General features: G+C 42.4%; 1 protein-coding gene across 4 annotated transcripts in view; it reads right to left on the bottom strand.

Moving 5' to 3' along the window:
- The window catches only part of LOC139982769 (uncharacterized), a 61400-nt gene extending 51116 nt beyond the window's left edge, over positions 1 to 10284 (bottom strand). For all 4 annotated transcript variants that reach the window (XM_071995856.1, XM_071995853.1, XM_071995855.1 and 1 more), the window contains exons 1-2: positions 10150 to 10284; positions 9384 to 9488 (exon numbers count right to left, since the gene is read on the bottom strand). In XM_071995856.1, coding sequence (XP_071851957.1) covers positions 9384 to 9459 — 76 coding nt within the window. In that variant the 5' untranslated portion in view covers positions 9460 to 9488; positions 10150 to 10284. The remainder of the gene's footprint in view (positions 1 to 9383; positions 9489 to 10149) is intronic.
- Between the last annotated feature and the right edge of the window lie 3640 nt (positions 10285 to 13924).

The raw sequence follows: 13924 nt of genomic DNA on the forward strand, positions 1-13924 counted from the left end.
TGGCCAGTTTGAGTTGCACGACTGGGGCACTGATGTTATAGCGCTCTGGCTAGTGGCTAGCCTGAGAGGGGATGCTCAAGCCGTGATTGCCGATCTCGACGCAAGGTGTCATAGGAGCTACACAACCGTGGTTGGTGCATTGTCACAGAGATTTAGCCCCACTCACCAAAATGAAGTGTTCAGAGTCCAGCTGAAGAGCAGGCTGCGCAGGAAAGATGAGTCTCTACCGGAGCTAGCACATGAGATCAAACGGTTGACCAGACAGGCTTACCCGATGGCCCAGGGCGAGCTACAAGCCATGCTGACAAAAGACCATTTCCTAGATGCTTTGGGTGATCCAGAATTACGGCTTGGGGTCTATCAGATGAAACCCGTGAATCTGGAGGAGGCAGTCTAAGCTGCGCTGGAAATTGAAGCCTATCACATTGCAGAGAGGCAGAGGAGCCTCGGTATAAGAAGGAGTGTGCGTATGGTTACCCAGGGTAATGTACAAGCGGCTAGAGAAACCAAAGGGGAAACAATGTGTGACGAAATAAAGAAGATTGTAGTCGATGGAATACAGGGACAACAGACCTTGATTGAAGACATGAGGAAAGCCCTGGAAGCTTTGCATAAGGATGTCAGCGATTTGAAGCACAAACTACGCCAGGGTAATACTGATGAAGCCGGAAAGAGACGTATTCAGTGCCGTAATAGGCCATGTCCAGCCTACACGGACGATGGCACTCCGATATGCTTCCAGTGCAAGGAACCGGGCCATATGAAGCGGGAATGTCCAAGCCAACCAAAAACCCCTAAGCCACAAAGTTCTTCGTCAGTGCATGGAAACGATCCGATGTCTGGATTGGGGGTCGCAACCGGGCAGTAGATCTTGGGCCCATCTGTATCGCCGTGTTAAATGGGATACCCGAATTAGCCAAGGATGGCATATAACTACGAAACCATGATGTGTCCAGTTCAGTTGACACTGGGGCCAATATTTCCTTGGTCCATGCAGGTGTGTTTTACAGTCTACAACGTGAGTTCAGACCGCCGTTGCAACTAGAAGGTGTGTATATGATACTTGCGGATGGGAAGTGCGTGCCTGTTTTGGGAATGGCTGAATTGGAGATCCATGTAGGCGGAAAGACAATACAACATGCTTTTTGGATTGCAGATTTAGGGCCTGGTTGCATACTGGGATTAGATTTTCTCAGGAGTCACAATTGCATTATCCACGCATAGAAGGCGCAAGTGGTGATAGATGACAGTTATGTGGTGGACCGCACGAAGGAGGAAACAATCCATCAGACAGGTTCTTGTCGAATTGTTGCAGCAGAGACGCTGCTTTTTCCACCATACTCGGAGACGGTTGTGAATGGCAGGGTTAAAGACTTCCACCCAGGACTCCAGGGGAAATGGCTATCATTGAACCATCACCAGTGCTCTTGAATAAGAAGGGTGTTCTAGCGGCAAGGTGTCTATGGGAAATCGAGGAGGGTAATCTTCCAGTAAGAGTGATAAACCTGAATGACCAGGCGGTTACAGTGCACAAGGATACAACGTTTGGTGTGTTTAAAGGCGTCAGAAGGTAGCTCCAGTGAATGGTGACGAGGGTCATGTCGTCCAAGGAGACTCAGGTGGGGCAGACGAGGTACCAAAACACCTTATGGAGCTGTATGCTGATTGCACGGAGGGCCTAGACGAAAATCAGAAGGCATCAGTTACTAGTCTGTTGTGCAGGTGGCAAGGGGCTTTTGCCAAAGGGGCACATAATATAGAACGGACGCAAGTTGATAGGCACCACATAGACACGGGAATTCATCCACCGATTAGACAAGCTGCAAGAAGATTGCCAATTCACAAACAGGAAGAGGCCACTGGGGACATCAATGAAATGCTCTCTGGTGGAGTGATCGAGCCCTCGTGTAGTCCGTGGGCATCACCAATCGTGTTGGTAAGGGAGAAAGACGGAAGTCTATGGTTCTGTGTGGATTACAGGAAATTGAACGAAGTCACTGTGAAGGATTCCTATCCCATCCCAAGGATAAACGACACTCTGGACTTGTTAGGAGGAGGGACATGATTTTCCACGCTAAACCTGGCCAGTGGGTACTGGCATATCGAAATGGACCCTCTAGACCGAGCGGAGACAGCATTTTCGACCCATCAAGGACTATTCCAATTCAAAGTCATGCTTTTTGGGCTCTACAATGCCCCGGCTACCTTCGAGCGCCTAATGGATCGAGTATTAGGGGGTCTGATGTGGGAAAGCTGTCCGGTATACCTGGACGATGTAATTGTTCACGGGAAGACGTTTGAGGAATATCTTAAGCGTTTAGAGGACGTTATCAGTAGACTAGGCCAAGCCGGACTGAAGCTGTCACCGAAGAATTGTCACCTGCTAAAGAGGGAAGTGAGCTTCCTTGGACACATTGTGAGCAAAGATGGAGTTCACACCGATCCTGAGAAGATAAGAGCTGTAGCGGAATGGCAGAAACCAGTGAATGTACGTGAGGTTAGAAGCTTCATCGGCCTATGTAGTTATTACCGTCGGTTCATACGTGGGTTTAGTTCCATTGCAAAACCACTACACAGACTCACAGAGAACAGCAGAGAATTCAAGTGGACTAGCGAATGTGAAGAATTCTTCAAAGAACTAAAGAGGCGACTTACATCAGCTCCAGTTCTCTGCTACCCGAACAAGGATGATCCGTTCGTACTGGATACAGATGCCAGTGACCAAGGGGTTGGATCTGTACTTTCGCAAATCCAGGATGGAAATAAAGTTGTAATTGGGTATTACAGCAGGACACGAGAGGCCTTACTGCGTTACTAGGAAAGAACTTCTGGCTATTATTGCTGGCTCCAAGTGGTTTCACCACTTTCTGTACGGGCGGAAGTTCCTGATTAGGACTGATCATGGAGCGCTTCGCTGGTAAATGAATTTTCGCCAACCAGAAGGCCAAATAACGCGATGGCTGGAGTTTTTAGGTTCTTACGAATTTACCATCGAACATCGTGCAGGGAGGGTTCACAATAATGCAGACGGCCTGTTAAGGAGACCCTGTTGTGACTGTTCCAATAGCGAGAAGCTGGAAAGGAGGGAGTGCTTGAGTGCTGAAATCTCTGATCTAGAGATGAGCTGACATTTGTAGTGACAGAAAGGCTTGTCGTGGTCGAAGGGCAGGTGGAGCAGGAGGAAACTTCACATCCGCCACACTGGTCACTTGAAGACCTGAAAAAGTACCAAAGAGATGATTCAGACATATTGCCAGTTTTGCAAGAAAAAGAGACCCTAAAGAGATCATTGTGGAGCAAAGTTTCTGGTGAAAGTAGGACACTACAACAATACTGGCTGCAGTGGGAAAGCTTGGTGTTAAAGAACGACCTACTGTATCGCAAGTTTGAATCCCAGAGGGGTGACAAGGTGTGGTTACAATTTGTAGTGCCCGAAGTGTTGCGGAGGAAAATATGGGGGTTGGCTCATTCACATCCTTTGTCTGGCCATTTCATGGCAATGAAGACTTCTACTCGAGTAGGAAAGAAGTTCTACTGGAGTGGGCAATCACGAGATATAGATCAGTGGTGTAAGATTTGCCCCAAATGCCAGCAGAGGAGAGGTGCCAAGACGAAGCAGAAAGCCAAGCTCCGTAGATATGCAACAGGTGAACCATTGCAAAGGGTAGCATTCGATATCATGGGGCCATTGCTTATTACACCGAAGGGGAATAGACACATTTGGTGATAGCTGACTATTTCTCAAAGTGGGTTGAAGTGGCGGCAATCCCGAACCAAGAAGCTGTGACGATAGCTAAAATCCTCATTGAGGGTTTCATCTGTAGATTTGGGATCCCTGACGAGATTAATTCCGACCAAGGGAGGCAATTTGAGTCCAAGGTTTTTCAGAAGACATGTGAACTACTCAGGATACGCAAAACCAGGACCACACCGTACCACCCGCAATCAGATGGAATGGTGGAGAGATTCAAAAGAACTCTAGAAACAATGCTTTCCATTGCTGTAGCGCCGAATCGTAGCTTGACCTACGATACTGCCGTCCATGAATCGACTGGCTTTTCTCCCACAGAACTAATGTTTGGAAGAGCTGTGCGGACTCCGCTTGATATAATTTTACCGGAAATGGAAGAGGAGGAGGGTGTGGAGTATCCGACGTTCTTGGAGGATCTGCGTTCGAGGATAAAGGAAATGTATAAACAAGCCAGAGATAACCTGGCCTCAGCGGGTGAAACACAGAAGCGTCAGGCTGATCGTTTTGCAAGCGAAAACATATACCGTCCCGGTGATCTGGTAATGGGTCATAATCCAGCAGTGGGAAAAGGAAAGACGTCCAGGCTTAATAAGCCATGGCAAGGTCCAGGAGTAGTCATCAGAAGGCTGTACGATGTGCTCTACAGAGTGAAGTTAGGGGCCGGCAGATCCGTTAAGTTGTTTCATTTCAATCGGCTCAAGAGGTTCACCGTGGAATCACCACATTGGGTCGAGGCAGTTCTTACTATGGAACAGGAGCCGAGTGTAAATGAGGATTATTTCACTGGGAAGGGCAGAATTTGTTTGACAAAGAGAATAAAACCGACGGGAGTGGTGTGGGGTTTACCTCTGATGGGTTCAAACGAGTTAAAAAGGGTCCCACTTTGCCGTGTTCTGAAGAGCCCAAGAGTCTCCCCAAGTCGACAGTTAAGGTGGGCGTCGGGGTAGTCGATCGTCGATCTGTACTAAGAAAAAGCCCCCCGATAGGCTAAATCTGTAGAGGGGGAGCGGGGTTTCACTTGGTGCTCCATTACAAAGTCTGTTTTGCCTTTCTCATTGTCCTTTTCTCTCTTTCCACAGACAAGATGGGTAAGATTGAACTGTGTGAGATCGAGTGCAAGTGCAGCCAATATGAGTCCCGCTTCCGGGCAATGGATAGGTTGAGGGAGCATGCAACCAATCAACACGGGCTTAAGATGTATACCTGTGACAGCTGCGGTCGATATCGAAGCGAGAGACGAGCTGATGTTGACAGGCATAGGAGAGGGTGTATGAGGCTCCTCACTCGAGACGTTACCAGTGAGACGATTGGAGAGTGGGATTTAAGCCCAGAAAGGAACCAGGACGGGAGTCATGTAATGACAGGCACAGGAAACAGATGATGACAGATGAGGGTGTGCTGAGAGATAAGGGTGGTAGAGAAAGGGACCGATCGCGAGACAAGGAAGGAAAGTCAAAGAAGGCAAAGAACGCCAAGAACACACAGAGAGAGAGACGAACAGGGCCAATCCAGGAGAGATAACCACAACGAGGAGCAGGAAGAGGATGAGACCACCAACCTGACGGGCGAGGCGGCGGAAGATGAAGGAGCGGAGAGCCCCCCCCCCCCCCACCAGTTCAACGCTGCAGCTCTATACTTGGGAAGCTGTTGGAGATTAGTTCTCCGTTTCCAGAATTGAAAGCCGCCGAAGACGAGGCGAAGAGACACAAACATGTTACGGAAAACAAGGAATTCGTATATGGGTAGCCGTGGGAAGGACATGACGTTGAAAGTTACGATAACCGTTTTCCCTGTTAGCTCACAACCTGAAGAGATTATACCCTTGTTCGACGTAAATAATTGTATGATTCTCTGCACGAAGAAGTACAGGGGGACCCCGGGCCCACAAATCCTTTCATCTTGTCTTAAAATAGGCCTTAGAGCACAAGCTCTTTTGGGAATAGTAAGAAGCAACCAGTGATATAAGTGTGCACGCGACTGTCAGTTTCGGTGCGTGCGTCCATGGCACAGGGAATCTCACTGAGGGTGCGTGCGTGCGTGCGTCACGTCTGGAGGAAGTTGTACTTCAGAGGGTACGTGCGTCCGTCGCACAGGGAATCTCACTGAGGGTGCGAGCGTGCGTCACGTCGGGAGGAAGTTGTAATTACTGAGGGTGCGTGCGTCCAACACACAGGGAATCTCACTGAGGGTGCGTGCGTGCGTCACGTCGAGAGGAATTGTACTTTCAGAGGGTGCGTGCGTCCATCGCACAGGGAATCTCACTGAGGGTGCGTGCGTGCGTCACGTCGGGAGGAAGTTGTACTTACAGTGGGTGCGTGCGTCCATCGCACAGGGAATCTCACTGAGGGTGCGAGCGTGCGTCACGTCGGGAGGAAGTTGTACTTACTGAGGGTGCGTGCGTCCAACACACAGGGAATCTCACTGAGGGTGCGTGCGTGCGTCACGTCGGGAGGAAGTTGTACTTCAGAGGGTACGTGCGTCCGTCGCACAGGGAATCTCACTGAGGGTGCGAGCGTGCGTCACGTCGGGAGGAAGTTGTAATTACTGAGGGTGCGTGCGTCCAACACACAGGGAATCTCACTGAGGGTGCGTGCGTGCGTCACGTCGAGAGGAATTGTACTTACAGAGGGTGCGTGCGTCCATCGCACAGGGAATCTCACTGAGGGTGCGTGCGTGCGTCACGTCGGGAGGAAGTTGTACTTACAGTGGGTGCGTGCGTCCATCGCACAGGGAATCTCACTGAGGGTGCGAGCGTGCGTCACGTCGGGAGGAAGTTGTACTTACTGAGGGTGCGTGCGTCCAACACACAGGGAATCTCACTGAGGGTGCGTGCGTGCTTCACGTCGGGAGGAAGTTGTACTTACAGAGGGTGCGTGCGTCCATCGCACAGGGAATCTCACTGAGGGTGCGTGCGTGCGTCACGTCGGGAGGAAGTTGTACTTACAGAGGGTGCGTGCGTCCATCGCACAGGGAATTTTACAGAAGATGCGTGCGTCCATCGCACAGGGTCTCTTACAGAGGGTGCGTGCGTCCATCGTACAGGGAATCTCACTGAGGGTGCGTGTGTGCGTCACGTCGAGGGGGGAAGCTGTACTTACAGAGGGTGCGTGCGTCCATCGCACAGGGAATCTCAGTTATGGTGCGAGCGTGCGTCACGTCGAGGGGAAGCTGTACTTACAGAGGGTGCATGCGTCGGTGACGGTTAGCTACCGTATAAGAAATAGGATTTCCGACTTACACTGTTATTTTGAAATTTGATCTTATATGTATTTTTTCCGATCTGTAAATACTTTAATCTTTAGAATATACTGTGTCAATTTTAATTCTTTGTGTTTGACTCTCGTTTTGCTTACCTTGTCCCTTCTTCCTTGAATAATATTTCACCGCACATCCTACTAAGAACTTACGTGAGACTTAGCGTGTTACACAATCATAATAAAAAAAAAGGAGAACGAGAAGAAAAGATCGTTAACATGTATTGCAAATACCGCATTAGGAAACCAGCCTAACTTACAAACCACAAAGCCAATCGGAATAGTGATTCCTTGCCTCATTTTAGATTCGAGAACCTTTAACATTATCCCTGCATACAAGAGTTTAACACGTTAAACATTACTCACATCAATTTATCTGCGAGGTCCAGATTGTAGCAGTAAGACTTACATATCAACTAACAAGTTCATTCATGCTGCACTTTCGACGTTTGGGTATTCCAAGGTTTTCAGACTTCTAATAATCACAAATGACGTTTGACCCTCCAAGAAGCAAAAGTATTCTGGTACTCACTAATGTGGACGTAAATATCAAATATTAGAGTAATTCAACAGCTTCCAGACTTAATCAATTTTACAAGGTTTTACAGAATTGAATCTCTGTTGACATCAAATGACATTTGATATTTTACAGAGCTCAACAAGTTCCTTGGACTCCTTGAAATCGTAGTGAGTTGGAAAATCCAGAACAGTGAACAGCTAACTTCCAGCCTCCACCGGGATTCGAACCCGGGCTTCCCGCTTTATATGCGGACACCCTAATCACTAGGCTATGGACGCTGATTGTATGTCTATAGATTCGAAACCGGTAAGGAAGGTCTTAATTCCACTATAGGCGTTTGTCACCTTGTATCAAGCAGTACTAAATATACATATTGTATATATATATATATATATATATATATATATATATATATATATATATATATATATATATATATATATATATATATATATATATATATATATATATATATATATATATATATAAATATATATATATACATATACATATATATATATATATATATATATATATATATATATATATATATATATATATATATATATATATTTATATATATATCACATAGATTGACATCAGTGGTTTTAATGGTCTAAGAAATATCTTAATTAATTTAGTACCTAAGTAATCATTTAATAACATTTCTTATCTTCCATTCCTAGCTTAAGGAATTTGGTACAATTCTTCAGTTTCAGCAGACATAGAAAAGGCAAAATAGATTGAATTAATTGCGACATTTTTTTTTCTTTCTTATCTTTCCAAAAGGGAAGATCGAAAGAATGCCTAGCACTGTTGTTACCAATTAATACAATGCTGCACATTGTTTCAGCAGCATATCGTACACAGAAGTCTCAAAGCTTTATCTGTTCACAAAGGCATTGTTTCAAATTACCAATATGATTTTAACCTTTGATTTAGACAGGCATAATGAAGCTAGCATTATGCTGTAGTAAAGCATAAACTTGCTTCCTCTTAAAGTTGAGACAAGACCCGTTATGTAAAGGTTATAGTGCATTCCTTGCATTGCTAAAGGTTAAAGAAATAATTATACACAATACAATAATTATAATGATCAAAGTTCTTCCACTTAGCATACATAGGACAGAACTTGTTAAATATATGTAATAAAAATATGTTTTGATAACATCTAGGGATTGTTCAAAGTCCAGAACTAATTATGAAGGTGTACTCTGTACAATGCTAGATAGTTGAAATGATGAAAGTGTCATGTACATGTACAGTAGAAACTGTACAGTGAGCTAACTGTCCCATGAAGATACACAAACTGTGAAACAGGATGTTGAATTTCAAGGGGATTGAATACTGTACAGCTCACTCTTATTATATGATCTCAGGGATTGCATTTCTGTAAAACATAGCAACACAAAGTTACTGATGAAAGTTACACTTTTTCTTCCCAGTATAAATTACATTCATGAGATCATATATAGCTACAAGAGAAGAAGGGAACGAAAAGGATAAAATCAAAGAAAAACCTTTCAAATTGCAAAAAAAAACACAGAAGAGAAGGTTCTAGCCCTGGGTTTTCTTTTAGAATAAGAGGTGAATTGAGTTGTAAGTTAAATAGCTCACATACTGTAATATGATTTTTGCATACACAAAACATGTGCATTACCCAACCTAGCAAACATAGCTTATTGAAAAGTCTTGATAGGATCAGAATCGCTACATTAAACTCAACGTTTTGATATTGCAAAGTTAGAAGAATTATTGCTTTTACACTTTAGTACATTTCGTATTACAGGTATAGACATACCATTGCTACTAACGTTTTCAAAAATGTCGGCTCTGGTGAAAGCAACAATAATATTACCGTTTTGTCCATCACTTAGGAGTGTTTGCCACAGCAGTAAGGTAGTCACAGCAATAACCTGTATTTTGTAGGTCATCTTTTCTTCATACAATGCATTTGCAAAACCTGAGAGGTAAAATTAAAATGAAGAGATATTATTTATTATAGACCATCATAAACCTAATTAAAACTATGTTGTGTACATGTGACTATCAATAGATGTTACCTACACTAAACAGAACATTTCTGATAAATTGTATCGTTAACTGCTTGACATTATTTATATCAGGATATCTTTTAAATTTCAAAGTTGGCTTCAAGAATTTCAAAAACAGAAGGTGAAAATCACAGAATTTCAACGTAAAACACAAATAACACTTGAAGGCAACAACATTTACAATTAAGAGCTTCAGGTATGCAGGTTTACTATTGTAACTGGTTAATCAGTTTTTTTTTTATGGCGGACATGATATGATACCACTCTGAGAACAATTCTTTATAGACACGTGATGTGTTTCATGTGGTCGTATTAGAGCGATAATACTAAAAGTCAAATTTGTTTCATCTGAAAACTCAAATATGGATAAATGTGCACATATAAGCATACTATACATATTGTATCCCAATTTCTCATGAAAAGAATATGAATGTTTCATATGTGAATATTCATTAACTGCGCCGAACAAATAATATCAAACAATTCGGCCCACATTGTCCAGGCCCATCAAAAGTTTGAAAATCATCTCCGGCCGATGCCTGAACCACATACAATAGGCAGACTACTTACCTCTGCAAGAAACCAGTCACTATCATGTAAACAATCGTTTAAGAACCTCTCAGTACAATGTCAGTACAATCTCGTTAATGGCCTTCTGCTCTCTTTCCCGGCACGTCTTTGTGTAAATTTCACAACAAGTTAGTGCATTTTATTTGCAAAGTGTTTTTATGTTGTGTGGAGGCGTATCGGCAGTGTACGGTGGAGTAGAAAGGACACCACATTAACAACAACACACATTGTGAAACGATACAAAATTACCACTTTATCGAGATATACTGACGGTACAAAACGGTAAATATCTTAAAACGGTTTTCATAAAGGTGGAAGGGCACGTTCGTTCCCCCCAGGCGCCCCTCTTTCCTCCGCCCCTGTTTTTCTACTGCTTAAGATTTGTTTTAACTACTATGCTACACGCAAAAAAATGGAGTGTTGAATTTGAACACTTTCCAGATGTAACCGTTCACCCTACACCTGAAGGGTTACTCTGACCCTGAGTAGGGTTAAATAATTTATGTAGCGTGGATTTTTTAACACCTGCAGAAAGTGTACTTTCAGTTTGAGCATTCCGATTGGTCAAACCTCCCGTCAGCTGGATGCTTAGTGCAAGTTAAGTGTTTAAACGGTACCACAGTACCGTCAACACCCATTTACCGTACATAACAATACTTGTACCAGTTTGTCGACATTTATCGTTACTAAATGTACTATAGTAACCACGGCCATATATACGTGCAAGCCGCATAACGTTACGTACTCAGTGTGCGATAACGAGCTACAATGGCATGGAAAATGACGTTATAGGAGACTGGGGCCTGGAAGAATTGATTGAAAAATTCGAAGGTATGTTTTGATATTATGTAAGTGAACGTGACAAGAACGAGAAATGCTTAGAGACCCACGACTAAGTTGGGTAGACGAATGCATTTGAATCGCTTGCGTTACGTAGACCTAACGTTAAAGACATACAATAAGTTAATATAATAGGCTAGCTGCTGTTTGTCATAGTCAACTCATAATTGTCAACGAATCCGTGTAGCCTACATACAAGTAAACATTCAACGGAGTTGCCTACGGACGGACGGAGGACTTTGGTCTAGGCCATTATTTTAACCTAGTGCATTCTATTCCTTTGTGCGTTAACTGTAACTTCGTATACCCTGTGAATCACTTTTTTTATGTAGTACTAGGCCTAGTACTAGTAGGGTATACTTACAGGCTACTTCAAGCAATGCATTTTAAATAGCATCGGGCATGGGCCTATAGTTACGCTGGTACTATGTTTAATAAGGGATAAACATATATTCATGTAATGTAATATGGAATTACCACTAATTGCCATTTTAGCTTGTAAGTTGTAGCAAGTAGGCCGAAGCTGATGTGGATTGGTGATACTTTTAGCACTAGGCCCAACTATAATTTAGCTATATTATGGAAGTGATCTAGCTGTTATAATTCATAGTCATCTACACAATTGCATACAATGGGAGTAGCATTGTTTTAAGCATTTTTAACATGATGCATTGGTTGTAAAAGTTGTCTACATTGTCTGATGAAAGTTTAATGCAAGTTCCCGTTTTGACAAGGAATCACTATAGGCCATCTGGCTTTCTAGTTTGAAACGTACTTGAAGAAGTTAGAATCACAACTGATTATATTGTGGGCATTTTCTTTAGGAATGTCAATGTTTTGTGAGGGGTACATGTAAATAACTGCTTATGCTCCTAGAAGGTTTTAACACAACTTCATTATGATGGGAATTTTATTTTATTTTATTTGTTGTTACTTAGGAAGCATCAACTTGAAATTCTATTTGCAAAAGATTTCAGAAAGGCCTCAGCAATATGTGTTACTTCTTGAAGGAAGCAAAATACATCCCAAGCAGTCATTTGTGATCATCGAGAGACATGCCCTACCCCAGAGGACATTTATGAAGCCATTGATTTTGCTTCAAATCATTCTACATGTTAAATCTGAATTATACCAAATTGCAAGTCTCGGTGCCTGGGAATTTTTCCAAAAAGTTGTCTACCAGTTGCCTGGTGGTGTGAAGTGCAACTAGATTCGAGATTTTTATGCTTACCGTGCCGACAAAAAAGACAAAGTAACTGCAGTTTAGCAGTTGTCACGCCATGTTTACTCATCTCACGGATCAGAATGCATGTAAAGTTGTTGCTTATTTGGAATTGTCTTTGGGAAGAGTTGTTTCTTTGTGTTTAATTTGGAATACCAAAGGCACGAGCCAACAACAAAGACAACGTAATAGCAATGTAGCAGTCATCATAGACAGCACTCCACGTTTTCTCATCCCACGGATCAGCATATATCTAAAGTTGTTGCTTATTTGAAATTGACTTTGGGAAGAGTTGTTTTTGTGTTTAATCTGGAATACCAAAAGGCATTTGCCAACAACAAATACATAGTCACTATAGTGTAGCAGTCATCATACACAGCACTTCATGTTTTCTCATCCCATGGATCAGAATTTTTCTAAAGTTGTTGCTTATTTGAAATTGACTTTGGGAAGAGTTGTTTCTTTGTGTTTAATCTGGAATACCAAAAGGCATGCGCAAACAATAAAGACCAAGTAACTGCACTGTAACAATTGAAAATGTTGGCACTTTTAGGTTGACTTAATTACACAAGACAATACTTTTGTAGCCTAAATTGTTCATTTTACATTTAATGGGATATAATATATGGACCTCTGGAATAGGAAGGTAGTAGGGTGTTTAATTGCTGAAAATCGCACATTCTGAATTGTTTAGGTGGTCATTGCTTTTTGCTGTCTCTTAAATGTACCTTTCTCCTGTGAGTGATTCAAACATGCAAGCATATATTCCTTACCTAATTACTAGGTAATAATTAACCTAAAACCTGTATAAAATATTTACTAAACGGGTGCTATGTAAACTTCTCTGGCAAAATTTTACATAACAGTATTGTATTTGCGTTACATAATAAACATGTAAAACTTAACAAACCAGCAGTTAAGTAATTTTTACTTAAATGTTTTAGTGTTCTCATTTAACATGAAAATTAAGTAAAATTTTACTTAACCTGTGTAAAACGTTTTTTTTTTAGTGTAAGTGTTATATTTATGGGATAGGGGTTTGCCATTTCACCTGCAAGTGTCAATTGAACATCAGTAAGGGGTTGGCTATATTCAACACGCAAAAAGTGTAAGAATAGCCATACATGTGGTGTTACTTCAGCGCTCCCATCAACTGAATAATAAACACCTTTGAAGAGCTAAATTTAGGGGACTGGGTGTGACAATGACACCCGCAAGTGTTGATAAATTCAACACCAGCGAGGTGTTAGATTTTCAACACTTGGAAAGTGTAAACTTAGCAAGGCGGGTGTTGTCCCTGTACGAGTTAGGCTGAAGTGTTTGATATGACACTTATCGATTACTTTTCAACACTTCATTTTTTTGAGTGTACCGGGAATTTCTTTTGAAGAAGGCCTAGCTAGTTCATTAGCTTTGGCGTGTAAGGTATTTTTTATCATAACTTCAAGCCATACCTTTCACATAACTACTCACACGTCTGGTAAATTGCCTCTTCCAGCCTCATTCTTACATACATTAAAATAGGTTTCTGATACCAAAGTTTGTTGGTGAAGAGAAACACGGTATATTTTTGTTTTATTGAACTCCACAGTCATCCAGTTTTTATCACACGGACATATCGAGCAAATGCATATACATTTATGAATGTCAGTCAGTCTTACTACCCTTTTCTCTTCAAGTTTAGTAGTACTAATAATGTTTAACGTATACCAT

This window comes from Apostichopus japonicus, chromosome 16, assembly GCF_037975245.1.
Source record: "Apostichopus japonicus isolate 1M-3 chromosome 16, ASM3797524v1, whole genome shotgun sequence".
Lineage (NCBI taxonomy): Eukaryota > Metazoa > Echinodermata > Holothuroidea > Aspidochirotida > Stichopodidae > Apostichopus > Apostichopus japonicus.